Raw genomic sequence first — 18182 nt, 5'->3', positions numbered from 1 at the left:
GCCACTCGGTAGCTCACCATATAAGACGCTTCCAGACCCTTCTTATTAATGGTATATGTTGCTTTAATACTTGTCTTACTCCTTGAAAGTCGTCTTTATTCTCACTCAAACTCCCGTGGCTTATTTTTCAATTGTCATGTTTCGTTTCTAAATGTCTGCGCAAGAGTGAAGGTTTCCTGCGAGAGAGTAACGGTTAATGTGATTGGATGTTAATTATTTGACCAGGCTACCTGTATTTGACATTGTTGTTATTTCGCTGAACACTAGATGGTTTATTTTATTTTTGGCAGTGAAATGAGGCTACTCGGGCGAGAGAAAAAAACTCACCCAAATGTATTGCCCCGTTGGAAAATATAAATGTATTGTTTATATTTTCCAACGGGGCTACACTTTGTGTAACTGATGCAAGCAGTAGAATCAGATAAAAAAACATGTAAAAATACACCTTATGTAACAGCAGGGACTGTGAAGAGACACACACACAGGCACAGACATGTACAGACATACACATGCTAACACACGCACTATACACACACATAAACATGGATTTTGTATTGTAGATATGTGGTAGTAGAGTAGTGGCCTGAGGTCACACACTTAATGTGTTGTGAAAAGTGTTATGTAATAATTTTTTGGTATATAACTGCCTTGATGTTGCTGGACCCCAGGAAGAGTAGCTGCTGCCAAGGAAGCAGCTACACTTATAATTAAAAATATTACATTAAATTACATTTCATGACACTTTTCACTTGAGATTTTTGGTTCCAACCGCCGTGTCTTTGTGAGACGCAGAGTAGGTGAATGGATGATCTCCGCATGTGTGATGGTGTGGGGGTGCTTTGCTGGTGACACTGTCAGTGATTTATTAAGAATTCAATGGAACAGTTAACCAGCATGGCTACCACAGCATTCTGCAGCGATACGCCATCCCATCTGGTTTGCGTTTAGTGGGACGATCATTTGTTTTTCAACAGGACAATGACCCAACACACCTACAGGCTGTGTAATGGCTAAGAAGGAGAGTGATGGAGTGCTGCATCAAATGACCTGGCCTCTAAAATCACACGACCTCAACCCAATTGAGATGGTTTGGGATGAGTTGGACCACGGCGTGAAGGAAAAGCAGCCAACAAGTGCTCAGCATATGTGGGAACTCCTTCAAGATTGTTGGAAAAGCATTCCAGGTGAATCTGGTTGAAAGAATGCCAAGAGTGTGCAAAGCTGTCATCACGGCAAAGGGTGTCCACTTTGAATAATCTCAAATCTAAAACACTTTTTTGGTTTCTACATGATTGTATATGTTATTTCATCATGTTGATGTCTTCACTAATATTCTATAATGTAGAAATAGTACAAATAAAGAAAAACCCTTGAATAAGTAGGTGTGTCCAAACGTTTGACTTGTAAGTGATATCTGTATCACCGTAGACTACACCACTGCTATCATCCTTACGTTTATTCAAGTTGGATAATCTTTGGATGCCGACAGCAGTCGTACCATTGGAAGACATAGCGTGGACTGTAGCCTAGAAAAGCCTATTCCTGCTCTTTTCCCGCAATCCATCAAACTCATTTGGTGTGTCATCGTAGTGGTCTCTGATTTGTGGTCAGACTCGCTCAAGTGGAACAAATTTAAACGTGCGCCTTTTTTCAATGCTGATTTGAATGTCATTGAGAAAACAGAGAAGTGTCAAAGATTTTTTTTTTTTTGCAAACCTCCTTTCTGAATTTAAAAGTATCTGTAATCTGATTACAATATTTTTTTCTGGTAACGTAAAGGATTACAGTTACCGTTTTTTTTTATCCCTTATATGTAACAGATTACATATAATCTGTTACTCCCAAACCCTGATTACAAGCATACCCATAACATGATGCATCCAACACTATGCTTGAAAATATGGAGAGTGGTACTCAGTAATGTGTTGTATTGGATTTGCCCCAAACATAACACTTTGTATTTAGGACAAAAAGTGAATTGCTTTGCTATATTTCTTGCAGTATTACTTTAGTTTCTTGTTGCAAACAGGATGCATGTGTTGGAATATTTTTATTCTGTACAGACTTCCTTCTTTTCACTCTGTCAATTAGGGTATTATTGTGGAGTAACTACAATGTTGATCCATCCTGACGACAACCACACAGCTACTGACCACACACCTACTGACCACAATCACAAAACGACTGACCAGTACTGAGCATATCTACTGACGACAACCACACAGCTACTGACCACACACCTACTGACCACAATCACAAAACGACTGACCAGTACTGAGCATATCTACTGACCACAACCACACAGCTACTGACCACAATGACTGACCACAATGACTGACCACAACCAAACAACTAATGACCACATCCACACAGCTACTGACAACCACACAACTACTGACCACAACTGCTTACCACAAAACTATTGACCACAACTTCTGACCACACAACTTCTGAACCACACAGACTTGACCACAACCACAAAACGACTGACCACACACCTACTGATCACAAAAATACTGATGAGTACTGACCACAGCTACTGACCACATTCACACAAGTACTGACCACAACCACACAGCTACTGACCACAACCATATCACTACTCAATTAATCAATCAACCAAATGTATTTATGAAGCCCTTTTTACATCAGCCGATGTCAAAGTGCTGTACAGAAACCCAGCCTAAAACCCCAAAAGGCAAGCAATGCAGATGTAGAAGCATGGTGCCTTGGAAAAACTCACTAGAAAGGCAGGAATCTAGGAAGAAACCTAGAGAGGAACCAGGCTATGAGGGTTGGCCAGTCCTTTTCTGGCTGTGCCTTGTGGAGATTATAACAGTACATGGCCAAGATGTTCAAATGTTCATATATGACCAGCAGGATCAAATAATAATAATCACAGTGGTTGTAGAGGGTGCAACAGGTCAGCACCTCAGGAGTAAATGTCAGTTGGCTTTTCATAGCTGAGCATTCAGAGTTTGAGACAACAGGTGCGGTAGAGAGAGAGAGTCCAAAACAGCAGGTCCAGGACAAGGAAGCACGTCCAGTGAACAGGTCAGGGTTCCATAGCCTCAGGCAGAACAGTTGAAACTGGAGCAGCAGCATGACCAGGTGGACTGGGGACAGCAAGGAGTCATCAGGCCAGGTAGTCCTGAGGCATGGTCCCAGGGCTCAGGTCCTCTGGGAGGAGAGGGGGAGAGAGAGAGCATACTAAATTCACACAAGACACAGGATAAGACAGGAGAATTACCCTAGATATAACAGACTGACTGTAGACCCCCAACACAGAAACTATTGCATCATAGATACTGGAGGCTGAGACGGGAGGGGTCGGAAGACACTATGGCCCCATCCGACAAAGCCCCCAGACAGGGCCAACTAGGCAGGATATAACACCACCCACTTTGCCAAAGCACAGACCCCACACCACTAGAGGGATATCTGCAAATCACCAACTTACTACCCTGAGACAAGGCTGATTATAGCCCACAAAGATCTCCCCCACGGCACGAACCCAAGGGGGCGCCAACCCGGCCTGGAAGATCACGTCAGTGACTCAACCCACTCAAGTGACATACCACTCCTAGGGGACGGCATTGAAGATCACTAGTAAGCCAGTGACTCAGCCCCCGTAATAGGGTCAGAAGGCAGAGAATCCCAGTGGAGAGAGGGGAACCGACCAGGCAGAGACCACAAGGGCGGTTTGTCACTCCAGTGCCTTTCCGTTCACCTTCACACTCCTGGGCCAGACTACACTCAATCATAGGACCTACTGAAGAGATGAGTCTTCAATAAAGACGTAAAGGTCAAGACCGAGTCTGCGTCTCTCACATGGATATGCAGTTGATTCCATTCAAATGGAGCTCTATAGGAGAAAGCCCTGACTCCAGCTGTTTGCTTAGAAATTCTAGGGACAATAAGGAGGCCTGCGTCTTGTGACCGTAGCGTACGTGTAGGTATGTCCAGCAAGACCAAATCGTAGCGATAGGTAGGACCAAGACCATGTAATGCTTTGTAGGTTAGCAGTAAAACCTTGAAATCAAGCTTAGCCTTAGGGGGCAGTATTTTGACATCCGGATGAAAAGCGTGCCCAAAGTAAACTGCCTGTTACTCAGGCCCAGAAGGTAGAATATGAATATAATTGGTAGATTTGGATGGAAAACACTCCAAAGTTTCTAAAACTGTTAAAATTATGTCTGTGAGTAAAACAGAACTGATATAGCAGGCGAAACCCCGAGGACAAACCATCCAAAAAAAAAGAAGGGAAAAAAAACATTTCAGCCTACCTCTATTTTCAGTGGCTATCACTTTTATTATAAGGCCAAGTCCTCCCAGATTGCATTTCATGGGGCTTCCACTAGATGTCAACAGTCATTAGAAAGAGTTTCAGGCTGGTTTTTGGAAAAATGAGCCAGAAATTGTAGTTTTTCTAGGTGGTTCCCATTTTGGCTGTAGTGTTTCCAAGCGCGTGGAAAAGAGCGCGTTCTTTGGTATTCTCCGTCTTTGATTCTCCGTCTTAAATGTTGTCGTTTATTTGTGTATTAGGGTACCTGAGGTTTGATTATAAACATTGTTTGACTTGTTAAGGTTTATTAGTAACGTTTGGGATTCATTTTGTATGCATTTTGATGGAGGGAAACTGGGTGGATTATTGACTGAAGTGCGCCAGCTAAACTGAGTTTTTATGGATATAAAGAAGGACATTATCGAACAAAAGGACCATTTGTGATGTAACTGGGACCTTTTGGAGTGCCAACAGAAGAAGATCATCAAAGGTAAGGCATTTTTTTTATATCACTATTTCTGACTTTTGTGTCGCACCTGCCTGGTTGAAATAGGTTTTTCATGTGTTTGTATGCGGGGCGCTGTCCTCAGATATTCGCATGGTATGCTTTTGCCGTAAAGCCTTTTTGAAATCTGCCGCGGCTGGATTAACCTCTCTGGGACATGTTCTCAAACATACAACTATTATATCCCATTTTAAAGATACACTTCTCATTAATCCAACCACATTGTCCGATTTCAAAAAGGCTTTACGGCGAAAGCATAACATTAGATTATGTTAGGACAGCACCTAAACAAGAAAAACCACACAGCCATTTTCCAAGCAAGGAGAGGCGTCACAAAAACCAGAAATACAGCTAAAATGAATCACTAACCTTTGATGATCTTCATCAGATGACACTCCCAGGACTCAATCTTACACAATACATGTATGTTTTGTTCGATAAAGTTATTATTTATATCCATAAACCCCATTTTACATTGGCGCGTGATGTATAGAAAATGTATTGCCTCCAAAACTTCCAGTGAATGAGCACATCAATTTACAAAAATACTCATCATAAACGTTGATAAAATTTACAACAGTTATTGAAAGAATTATAGATACACTTCTCCTTAATGCAACCGCTGTGTCAGATTTCAAAATAGCTTTACGGCGAAAGCACATTGTTCAATATTCTGAGTACAGAGCTCAGCCATCAAAGCAAGCTATAGTTACCCGCCAAGTTCTGGAGTCAACTAAACTCAGAAATAGTATTATAAATCTTCACTTACCTTTGCTGATCTTCGTCGGAATGCACTCCCAGGACTCCCACTTCCACAAGAAATGTTAGTTTTGTTCGATAAACTCCATATTTATGTCCAAATACCTCCGTTTTGTTCGTGCGTTCAGATCACTAATCCAAAGGCAATGTGCGTGAGCGCAAAACCCGAGACGAAAAGTCAAATAGTTCCATTACCGTTCATAGAAACATGTCAAACGATGTTTACAATCAATCCTTAGGGTCTTTTTAACATACATGTTTGATAATATTACAACCAGACAATAGCGTATTCATTACAGAGGAAAAAGAAGGAACGGCGGGCCTGCATGCCTGCGCAGTAAACAACTCGTTGGTCTCAGGCTTGAGACAGCTCTTTTTCTCTGCCCAGTAACAGTAGAAGCATGAAACAAGGTTCTAAAGACTGTTGACATCTAGTGGAAGCCTTAGGAAGTGTAAAATGATCCCACACACTGTAGTTTGGAAAGGCAATCAGTTGAAAAACTACAAACCACTTCCTGGTTGTGTTTTTGCCTGCCATATGAGTTCTGTTATACTCACAGACATCATTCAAACAGTTTTAGAAACTTCAGAGTGTTTTCCATCCAAATCTACTAATACTATGCACATCCTACCTTCTGGGCCCGAGTAGCAGGCAGTTTAATTTGGGCACGTTATTCATCTGAATTTCCGAATACTGCCCCCTGTCACCAAGAAGTTAACAAGAAGTTAAGCTTTATTTCGATGTATTACACTTGTGATTTTATGAAAGTTAAATATTTCTAATACTGTAGTTTGAAATTCGAGCTCTGCAATTTCACCGGATGTTGCCCAGGTGGGACGGTAGCGTCTGCCCATAAGAAGTTAACAGAAAGCCAGTGTAGAGAGGCTAGTGCTGGAGTAATATGATAAAAAAATGTTGGTTCTAGTCAAGATTCTAGCAGTCATGTTTAGCACTAACTGAATTTTATTTAGTGCTTTATCCAGATAGCCGGAAAGTGGAGCATTGCAGTAGTCAAAAGCATTGATAAGCTTTTCTGCAAAGTTTTTGGACAAAAGGTTGACATTGTGCTCTGAATGACATCACCAAGAGGTCAAATATATAATGAAAACAATAGTGGTCCTAAAACAGAACCTTGAGGAACACCGAAACTTACTGATTTGTCAGAGGACAAACCATCCTCAGAGATGAACTGATATCTTTCCGACAGATAAGATCTAAACCAGGCCAGAACTTGTCCGTGTAGACCAATTAGCGTTTCCAATCTCTCCAAAAGAATGTGGTGGTCGATGGTGTCAAAAGTGGCACTAAGGTCTAGGAGCACGGGGACAGATGCAGAGCCTTGGTCTGACACCATTAAAATGTAATTTACCACCTTCACGAGTGCAGTCTCAATGCTATGATCGGGTCTAAAACCAGACGGAAGTGTTTTGTATACATAGTTTGTCTTCAGCAAGGCAGTTAGTAGCTGCACAACAGCTTTTTCAAAAAACATTTGAGAGGTATGGGAAATTCCAATTAGGTCAATATTTATTTTATTTTTTTACATTTTCTGGGTCAAGGTTTGGCTTTTTCAAGAGAGGCTTTATTACTGCCACTTTAAGTGAGTTTGGTACACATCCGGTGGACTCCTATATTATGTTCAACATAGGAGAGCCAAGCATAGGAAGCAGCTCTTTCAGTAGTTTAGTTGGAATACGGCCCAGTATGCAGCTTGAAGGTTTAGAGGCCATGACGATATTCATGAATGTGTCAAGGGATATAGGATTAAAAAACGTGTGTGTCTCCCTTGATCCTAGGTCCTGGCAGTGTTGTGCAGACTCAGGACAACTGAGCTTTGGAGAAATATGCAGATTCAAAGAGGAGTCTGTAATTTTCTTTCTAATGATCATGATCTTTTCGTCAAAGAAGTTCATGAATTTATCACTGCTGAAGTGAAAGCCATCTTCTCTTGGGGAATGCTGCTTTTTAGTTAGCTTTGCGACAGTATCAAAAATAAATGTTGGATTGTTCTTATTCTCCTCAATTAAGTTTGAACAATAGGATGATCGAGCAGCAGTGAGGGATCTTCGATATTGCATGGTACTGTCTTTCCAAGCTAATCGGAAGACTTCCAGTTTGGTGGAGCGCCATTTACGTTCCAATGTTCTGGAAGCTTGTTTCAGGGCTCGGGTATTTTCTGTCTACCATGGAGCTAATTTCTTGTGACAAACGTATTTTGATTTTAGGGGTGCGACTGCATCTAGAGTATTACACAAGGTTAAATTTAGTTCCTCAGTTAGATGGTTAACCGATTTTTGTACTCCGACGTCGTTGGGAAGGTGGAGGGAGTCTGGAATGGCATCAAGGAATCTTTGGGTTGTCTGAGAATTTGTAGCATGGCTTTTGATGATTCTTGGTTTGTGTCTAAGCAGATTATTTGTTGCAATTGCAAACGTAATGAAATTGTAGTCCGATAATCCAGGATTATGAGGAAAAACATTAATATTCACAATATTTATTCCACGGGACAAAACTAGGTCCAGGTATGACTGTGGCAGTGAGAAGGTCCGGAGACAATGTTGGACAGTCTCAATGGGGATAGTTGAACTGACTATGCTAGTGGCAGACTCCACTACGCTGGCAGGCTGGCTGACAGCCTGATGCCTGGCCTGCACCCTATTTCATTGTGGAGCTAGAGGAGTTAGAGCCCTGTCTATGTTGATAAAATGAGAGCACCCCTCCAGCTTGGGTGGAGTTCGTCACAAGCTGGCCAAGCTTGGTCCTGTTTGTGGGTGAGTCTCAGAAAGAGAGAATTTGTAGATAATTGTCCATCTTTTGAGAGGGGCAGAAAAACGTTATCAACCAGCAATTGAGTTGTGAGACTCTGCTTTTGAGCTCATCACTCCCCCTAACTTTCTAGCTAGTTTACACGCTGAAGCTATGTTATGCTTGGTGACCTCTGACTGTTTCATCCGAGCATCGTTGGTGCCGAAGTGGATAACAATATCCCTATCCTCTCTACACTCGCCAGTTTTAGCCTTAGCCAGCAACCTCTTCAGATTCGCCTTTACGTCGGTAGCCATACCCCTGGTAAGCAATGTATGATCACTGGATGATTATTTTTATGTCTAATACTGCAGGTAATGGAGTCACCATTGACTAGGGTTTTCAATTTATCAGAGCTAATGGTGGGAGGCTTTGGCGGCTCAGACCCCGTAACGGGTGGATGAGAGACCAGAGATGGCTCGGCCTCTGACTCCCGACTCGTTGCTTAATGGGGAGAACCGGTTGAAAGTTTCTGTCGGCTGAATGAGCTACACCAGTTGAGTATTCAGACAGCATTTCCTTTCAGAAGCCTTGAGAAAATTGTCCGGCTGCGGGGACTGTGCGAGGGGATTTATACTGCTATTTGTAGTTATTGGTGGCACTGACGCTGTTTCATCCTTTCCTACACTTAAATTACCCTTGTCTAACGATTGCGTCTGAAGCTGTGTTTGCAACACACCTATCCTCACCATAAGGCGATAGTTTTCCTGTATATTATGAGTACAGCAACTGCAATTAGATGGCATAATGTTAATGTTACTACTTGGCTTCGGCTGGTGGAGGTCCTGTAGAACCATGTCCAGATAAAGCGTCTGGGTGAAAAAGTTGAATGAAAAAAAGTTGAGCGAGGGGAAAAAAACTTAAGATGTTGGTAAATGTGTAAAATAAAGATTTTGATTAAACAGTTATTAAAAATGAAAACCATAAAGTTGTCAGGTAGCAACAAAGTACCAACAAACAGCAGCACGGAGACAAGTATGGAAGTTGTGACTGGAAGTAACTGACCACAACCACACAGCTACTGACCACACATCTACTGACCACAACTACTGACCATAGCTATTGACAACCACCACAACTATGACCACAGCTACTGACCACAACCACACAACTACTGACCACACAACCACTTAGCACATAACTATTGAACCACACAACTAATGACCACAACTACAAAACTATGACCTCAACCACACAACTGCTGACCACAACCACACAACTACTGACCACACAACTACTGACCACACAACTAATGACCACACAACTACTGACCAAAACCACACAGTTACTGACCACAGCTACTAACCACAACCACTAAACTACTGACCAAAACCACACAACTACTGACCACAACTACTGACTAGGGCTGTGGCAGTCATTACATTTTGTCAGCCGGTTATTGTCATACAAAAGACTGCCGGTCTCTCAGTAATTGACCATTATGATGGACATGCTGCTGATACCATAAAGTGGTGTGTTTTATGTTCTTTTGAGAGATTTTAGAAGGATTTAGAATTGGAGCAACATTCTTTTTCTGATATGATGGCATAGGCTTTTCAGCTATATTTGACAGAGTACATGATTTTTATATCTTGTCCATATGAAGTCCATTTTGTGGCTGTGTAGTCTTATTGTTTCCCCCGCCCACTGTCTTACCATAAAATGGTGGCCTTTTCTGTGCTTTTACTAAACATTTTCGGTGGCAAAGCATTTTTTTTGCCACCTCCCATCTGTGAAATTCTCCTTTAACTGGAAAAACCAGCAGCACATGCAAAGAGAGAAAGCATTTACCCGAATCTCAGTGGAAATTCGGTGCTTTTTTCAAATGGTATTTCACTCGCATCCCAGGGACCCTGCCCATCATTCGCCTGAGAGCACTTTGCTAAATAGCAATCCTCCAATGGGGGGCCAGCACCACATGGCAGCCTGGGATTGGCTGGAGGGCATGAGTAATGCGTTTTGGGAGAGCCAATGGGGTGTAAGTGAAGGGACCTGAGTCACCCTGTCTGTCAGTGTGCTCTGTCACTCTCCCTTCATTAGACACGCACACATACGTTTCTCATCTTTAACCCTGGCAGTGCCAGAATGGGTGGTAACAAGGGGAAAGAGAAGTTGGCGTGCTCAGCTCAAATTTGTAGTAACAAAAAGTATTTGTGTGCAGGGTTCAAAAGGCATATGGCTGAAGAAAGAAAAAACCTGCACTCACTGAAATATTCTTTAAGTTTGCTGCTAAAAAATATATATTCAGAGGTCAGAACAAACGGACACGTTTTGTCGGCAGCTTTCGTCAGCCTTTGGGAACACTTAACATTCACCCATATTTATAGATGATGTCACATTGCAATACTGCTTCTTTGTTTTTTCACTATTTACATACATTTTTTACATACATATTCTACTATTTTCTGCAAGAGCTTAACATTTTTAATTTGAATAAACAAAGAAATGTGCAGCTGTTGCTCACAAGAAGCAACCTAAGATCCTTCTTCACCCTCATACGGGAAAGAACATTTATGTCGGGTAGAATTTCTTGTAAAACAAGATTTGTTTTCTATTTACTTTAGTGTCCATGTGGCTATTATTATGTTGGAAACTGTAAGTTAATTGAAAGTTCATATTACAGAGTACATACACATTCTTAACCCGGCACGCTTCGACAAAAACAACACCGAGCTGTGCATGAGGGCCCCCCGCCGACCCAGAGGACAGGGTTATCTCACTCTGTGAGGCCGACATGAGTAAGGTTTATAATCAGGTCATCACTCGTAAGGCCACGGAGTCGGATGGTATTCCAGGCCGCATTCTCGGAGCATGCGCAGAACAGCTGGCAGGCATATTCATGGTAATTTTCTATCTCTCCTTGTCCCAGTCTGTAATCCCCACAAGCTGACCACCATCATTCCTGTTCCCAAGAACTCTAAGGCTACCTACCACACTGACTACTGCCCTGTAGCTCTCATATCTGTAATCATGAAGTGCTTTGAAAGGCTAGTTATGGGACACATTAACTCCATCATCCCAGACACTCTAGACCCACTCAAATTTGCATACTGCCCCAACAGATCCATAGACGACGCAATCTCAATTACACTCCACACTGCCTTCACCCACCTAGATAAGATAAATACCTACGTGAGAATGCTGTTTATTGACTACAGCTCAGCGTAGTCCCCTCCAAGCTCGTCACCAAGCTTGGGACCCTGGAACTGAACACCTCCCTCTGCAACTAGGTGGTCCGACCCCAGGTGGTGAGGGTAGGCAATATCACCTCCACCATGCTGACCCCTCAACACGGGGGACCCACAAGGATGTGTGCTTAGTCCCCTCCTGTACTCCCTGTTCACCCACGACTGCGTGGCCACACAACTCTAGCATCATCATCAAGTTTGCTGATGACATGACGGTGGTAGGCCTGATCACCGGTGACAATGAGACAGCCTACAGGGAGGAAGTCAATGACCTGGCAGTGTGGTGCCAGGACAACAACCTCTCCCTCAATGTCAGTAAGACCAAGGAGCTGATTGTGGACTACAGAAAATGGAGGGGCAAACGCTCGCCCATCCATATTGGGTCCACTTTAGTGAGTGGAGCAGGTCGAGAGCTTAAAGTTCCTCGATGTCGAACTAACTAAGGACTTAAAATGGTCCACACACACAGTTGTGAAGAAACACGACAGCCCTCAAAACCTCCAAAAAGTTATACAGCTGCACCATTGAGAGCGTCTTAACCGGCTGCATCACTGCTTGGTATGGCAACTGCACCCCCCTCGATCGCATGGCGCTACAGAGGGAAGTGCAGACAGCCCAGTACATCACTTGCGCCAAGTTCCCTGCCATCCAGGACCTCTATATCAGGCGGTGTGAAAGGATGGCCCAGAGAATTGTTAGACTCCAGCTACCCAAGCCATAGACTGTTCTATTTGCTTCCACTCGGGAAGCGGTACCGGAGCAACAAGACTGACATCTACAGGCTCCTGAACAGCTTCTATCTCGAAGCCATAAGACTGCTAAATAGCTAACAAAAAGGTTACAGGACTTTCTGAATTGATCTTTTATTGTATTGTTTTTTTGCACTGACTCTCTGCACACTCACACTTCATTTACATTTTAGTCATTTAGCAGACGCTCTTATCCAGAGCGACTTACAGTAGCGAAAGCATACATTTCATACATTTTTTTTTTCCCGTACTGGTCCCCCGTGGGAATCGAACCCACAACCCTGGTGTTGCAAACACCATGCTCTACCAACTGATCCACACAGGACAGTGGATGTGATATTGCCTTACTCACACACACACACACATTCATACTGACTCTATACACACATATACAATCATCATATATGCTGCTACTACTCTGTTTATCATATATCCTGATGCCTAGTCACCTTAACCCTGTACATATCTACCCTTAGCACTCCAGCGTCCCTGCCCATTGTGAATGTTTTTGGCACTGACCCTGATGCTTACTTACTTTTGCGTGTTCTTATTTCTATTTCTTGTGTGTTTTGTTCTACTTTACCCAGTACTACAGATATTTATTGCTGCATTGTTAGGAAAGAGCTAGCAAGAAAGGCATTTCAAAAATAAACTTGAAACCGGTGGCCGAGGAGGTAAGGGGGAATATTTTCTTATAAGAGAAATGAATCCCCTGCAGGTCTATCACTGAACGTGAAAAACACACACACAATTCAGACACATACTCGCCCCTCAGACATGGGAGCAAGGACTCCTCTTTAGGATGTTTATCCAACATGGCCAGCCCTAAAGGAACTGTGCATGCAGAATCCTCATGTCCACACACACACTCATGATCCCTCTGTGGAACTGCCAACAAATGATTTTCTGTAAACAGCAAATTCAAATACCCTCACATAAATAAATACATCAATGAAAATATATTGTAAAAAACAATTCACATAGCATCATCAAACTAATCTCTTAAGTGAAACATAAAAGGCAGACACTGTTTCTCAGGGGTTAACCAGGATGAGATGGGCTCCATTCTGCTAGCCTAGTGCTAACTGCCTGCCTGCTAGCACTAACTCTTCTCTCTGCTGCAAGTTTGATCCGCCAATGTACACAGGGTAATGGCAGCGCAGAGCGCTGTGCGTTAGCTCCTAGACTTACGAGGATTGTGTCAGAATGGGTTTAACTCCTTGTTAGTTGGGCGGCGGGTAGCCTAGCGGTTAGAGCGTTTGGCCAGTAATCAAAAGGTTGCTGTTTCGAATCCCCAAGTAGATATAGGTGGAAAACCTTGAGCAAGGCACTTATCCCTAATTGCTCCTGTAAATCGCTCTCGGTTAGAGTGTCTTTTAAATGAGGTAAATGTTGTGAAGTACAGACATACGGGTGAAAAGGTGGTGTTTCTTGGTCTTTTAGCATTTTTTGTTTGACTGGTTGGGGATTATTTGGAAAGAATTGGTTGATTCAGAGAATATTATGCTCTTTTTGAGGTTTTGGAGAAATTAGATATGGAATAGATCCAATTTGCATCATTATCTTTTTAATACTGTGATATTTTCTAAGACTGGTGAGAATGATTGTATATTAGAATTTGGCAGCTGAATTGTTACAATATTATTGCGTAATAGCATGGTTTTATTGTGTGTTTGTGATAGAAAGAAAAAAACAGTACACCTGCAAGAATTATTTGTGTGTGTGTGTGTGTGTGTTTGTGTGTGTGTGTGTGCCTGCCTGTGTGTGTCTGTCTTCCAGCCTGCATGTCAAATCAAATTGTATTTGTCACATGCTTCGTAAACAACTGGTGTAGACTAACAATGAAATGCTTACTGTGTGTATTCTTAGAGCTCTCACAGGCCTGTTTAGCAGCAGTCAGGGTCCTGTTCCAGATGGGTTCAGGCTGAGATTGAAGCGTAACTAAGCGTGCAGCAAAGTTTCTCCTCTACAGCCGAGGTACAGCCACGATACGGTGCTGCTCAAGGACAAAATGGAGGGGACACCCCATGATACTCGTGATGCATCACTTCCTCTCGCCCCACGGTGTCCCATATACACAGTCTGAGAGACCCTGACAGAACACACACTGGCCAAACACACACACACCTTATGAACACAGGGCCACCGACCAAACACACAGTGACTGAAAACACAAACACACATACAGCGGCTGAATGTGGGGCCACCGGCTGGGCACAGACCCCTCGCCCACCAGAGAAAGAGAGGCTTGTGGATGGCTACCTTCCAATACAACAATATAAAAGCCTCTACAAAAATAATTTCATCACAGTGACACTTTATTTTACAGTCCACTGTTTATCTGGTCTTTGTTGATAAAATAACATGTCAAGAAATACATCATTCATTTTACCAAGTAATTTGAAAAGCAACAACATGTACCAAGTATTTAGCAGTTGTTGAATTTGTCAGTAAGCCACAGAAGGATTTTAACATTGTTACCTCTTAATTTCAACCAACTGATAAAGCATGAAAATGTTGTATTCATTTTGCGATGTTGTTGGCGTTTCTTTATGCTTGTACAATATCTACTGTATAAAGTAGGCTGTTTATCTTTTTCCCTGTGCAGATAAGCAGATGATTGTTAAGTTATCCGCTTGAAGATATTTCTGTGTTCATGTATAGGCTAATGTACATGTATGTATTTTCCTTTTCACTATACAGGTAAGCAGGTGATCCATCCCAACCAGGTCCAGGCGGTACAGGAGGAGTTCTCACCCAGTCAGGAGAGGGTCCAGTGGGCTACAGAACTGATCGCTGCCTTTGACGAGTACCAGAAGCAGGGAAAGGTAAATCAACTATAGTAGTCAGCCTCAGAATGTAGAGTTAAGAAATGTTTATTAACGTGTCATTGCTTAGGACTTTAGAACGAAATTCACAGGATGACATCAGTGCATAACTGCATTAAAATACACATTACAGGATGGCTCACACTATGCCATTATATGCAAGAAAATATAAAGAGTACATATATCAATTTAGTTATACCAGGGGTCAGCTAGCTCTGCTCTATGATATGACATTTCTACTGTGCCTCCCTTTGTACAGCGCATTCAGAAAGTATTCACAACCCTTGACTTTTCCACATTCTGTTACGTTACAGACTTATTCTAAAATGTATTAAATAGTTGTTTTTTTTACTCATCAATCTACACACAATACCCCAAGATGACAAAGCACAAACAGGTTTTTAGAAATGTTTTCAAATGTATAAAAAAACTGAAATTTCTAATTTACATAAGTATTCAGACCCTTTACTCAGTACTTTGTTGAAGCACCTTTGGCAGTGATTACAGCCTCGAGTCTTCTTGGGTATGATGCTACAAGCTTGGTGCACCTGTATTTGGGGAGTTTCTCCCATTCTTCTCTTCTCTGCAGATTCTCTCAAGCTCTGTCAGGTTGGATGGGGAGCGTCGCTGCACAGCTTCAGGTCTCTCCAGAGATGTTCGATCGGGTTCAAGTCCGGGCTCTGGCTGAGCCACTCAAGGACATTCAGACACTTGTCCCGAAGTCACTCCTGTGTTGTCTTGGCTGTGTGCTTAGGGTCGTTGTCCTGTTAGAAGGTGAACTTTCGCCCCAGTCTAAGGTCCTGAGCGCTCTGGAGCAGGTTTTCATCAAGGATCTCTCTGTACTTTGCTCCGTTCATCTTTCCCTCGATCCTGACTATTCTCCCAGTCCCTGCCGCTGAAGAAAATCCCCACTACATGATGCTGCCACCAGCATGCTTCACTGTAGGGATGGTGCCAGGTTTCCTCAAGACATGACGCTTGGCATTGAGGCCAAAGAGTTCCATAATGGTTTCATCAGACCAGAGAATATTGTTTCTCATGGTCTGAGAGTCTTTAGGTGCCTTTTGGCAAACTCCAAGCGGGCTGTCATTTGCCTTTTTACTGAGGAGTGGCTTCCGTCTGGCCACTCTACCATAAAGGCCTGATTTGTGGAGTACTGCAGATATGGTTGTCCTTCTGGAAGGTTCTCCCATCTCCACAGAGGAACTCTGTCAGAGTGACCATTGGGTTCTTGATCACCTCCCTGACCAAGACCCTTCTTCCCCGATTGCTCAGTTTGGCTGGGTGGCCAGCTCTAGGAAGAGTCTTGGTGGTTCCAAACTTCTTCCATTTAAGACTGATGGAGGTCACTGTGTTCTTAGGGACCTTCAATGCTGCAGAAATGATTTGGTACACTTCCCTAGATCTGTGCCTCGACACAATCCTGTCTCGGAGCTCTACAGACAATTCCTTCAACCTCATGGCTTGGTTTTTGCTCTGACATGCACTGTCAACTGTTGGACCTTATATAGACCTGGTGTGTGCATTTCCAAATCATGTCCAATCAATTGAATTTAGCACAGGTGGACTATAAGTCAAGTTGTAGAAACATCTTAAGGATGATCAATGGAAACAGGATGCACCTGAGCTCAATTTCGAGTCTCATAGCAAAGGGTATAAATACTTAAGTAAATAAGGTATTTGTGTTTTTTCTTTTTTATACATGTGCAAAAAACGTGTAAAAACCTGTTTTCTCTTTGTCATTATGAGGTATTGTGTGTAGATTGATGAGGGAAATGTTTTATTGAATCTATTTTATAATAAGGCTGTAACGTAACAACATGTGTGAAAACTCAGTGGGTCTTAATACTTTCTGAATGCACTGTACGTGCTCACACACATCTCTTAATTGTTAATGTCCTTTTCTGAATACACGCCAGTGTGGCACTGCAGGGTATGTAGAGTAGATTTGGGTTTGGAATATGCAATGGTGTGGGATGGAGTGTTTGATTAAGTGTAGATTATTAAATATCAAATGGCCACCCGGACTATTTGCATTGACTCCCCCCTTTCATTTTACAATGCTGCTTCTGGCGGTTTATTATCTATGCATAGTCATTTTACCCCTAACTACATGAACAAATTACTTCGACTAACCTGTACCCCCTCACATTGACTCGGTACCGGTACCCTCTGTATATAGCCTCCTTGCGTAACTTTTTTATTTCTAACTTTAGTTTATTTATTCTTAACTATATTTTCTTAAAATTGCATTGTTTGTTAAGGGCTTGTAAGTAAGCATTTCCCAAAATACCTGTTGTATGCGGCGCATGTGACAAATAAAATGTGATTATTGTTTCTAATTTAGTGCATCGTTGCCTCCTGTGTGTAGTGCTCTGTGGGCTGTCTGCCTATTGAGGGAGAGGCTGGTGTGAGAAAAACACAATCTGCCCCACACCTCTCTCTCTCTCTGTCTGCCGGCCTCTGCCCTGCCTACACTAAGCATCGTCCTAGGGACCCATCCTACCCAACCCTTGTGTGTGTGTGCGTGTTGTCTAGGTGTTTGAGCAGAGTCATTCTCTTTCTCTGCCCCAGCGGCGTTTGTTTCTTCCTGAACTCTCTCTGTTGGTATTGACTGTGAATGCCTTGCCAATGTCTTCTTATTTATATTGTCTAGGTTTAGAAAATGTTTTCCCTCATTTTGCGAACTGAGCTCAGGATATTTTAGGTTGCTTGTGAAGTAACTGGCTGATGAGCTGATCAGAAATGTCCGCTTTTTAGTCTGGTAATTTCACAACTGTCAAATAAAGATACTGAAATATCATAATTTGTAGTTCAATTAATGAACATATCTCCTGTCCATATTAATGGTGTTCTGCAGCAAAATAGTCAATATCAACCCATGATAAGAGTGACTAGGGCCAGTTGTTTTGGGTTAGATTTTTTTATTAGATTTTTACCAATATTTCCAGCATTATCCACTAGGTTTTCTTTAATTGACACAAGCCATCTCCAATAAATCAAGCCCCCCCCCAACCCTAAAGCTGCAGCAACCAAACATCTCTCTGCCACATGACAAAATC

The 18182-nt window shown here is 42.5% G+C and overlaps 1 protein-coding gene across 1 annotated transcript in view; it reads left to right on the top strand.

The window, feature by feature from the left end:
* Positions 1-18182, top strand: part of clybl (citrate lyase beta like) — a 220545-nt gene that overhangs the window by 199274 nt on the left and 3089 nt on the right. The window contains exon 7 of the mRNA XM_014172831.2: positions 14996-15120. Coding sequence (XP_014028306.2) covers positions 14996-15120 — 125 coding nt within the window. The remainder of the gene's footprint in view (positions 1-14995; positions 15121-18182) is intronic.

This window comes from Salmo salar, chromosome ssa25 (assembly GCF_905237065.1).
Source record: "Salmo salar chromosome ssa25, Ssal_v3.1, whole genome shotgun sequence".
NCBI classification, from domain to species: Eukaryota; Metazoa; Chordata; class Actinopteri; order Salmoniformes; family Salmonidae; genus Salmo; species Salmo salar.
Note: the sequence above shows the minus strand (reverse complement) of the source record. Positions and strands in the feature narration are given on the sequence as shown.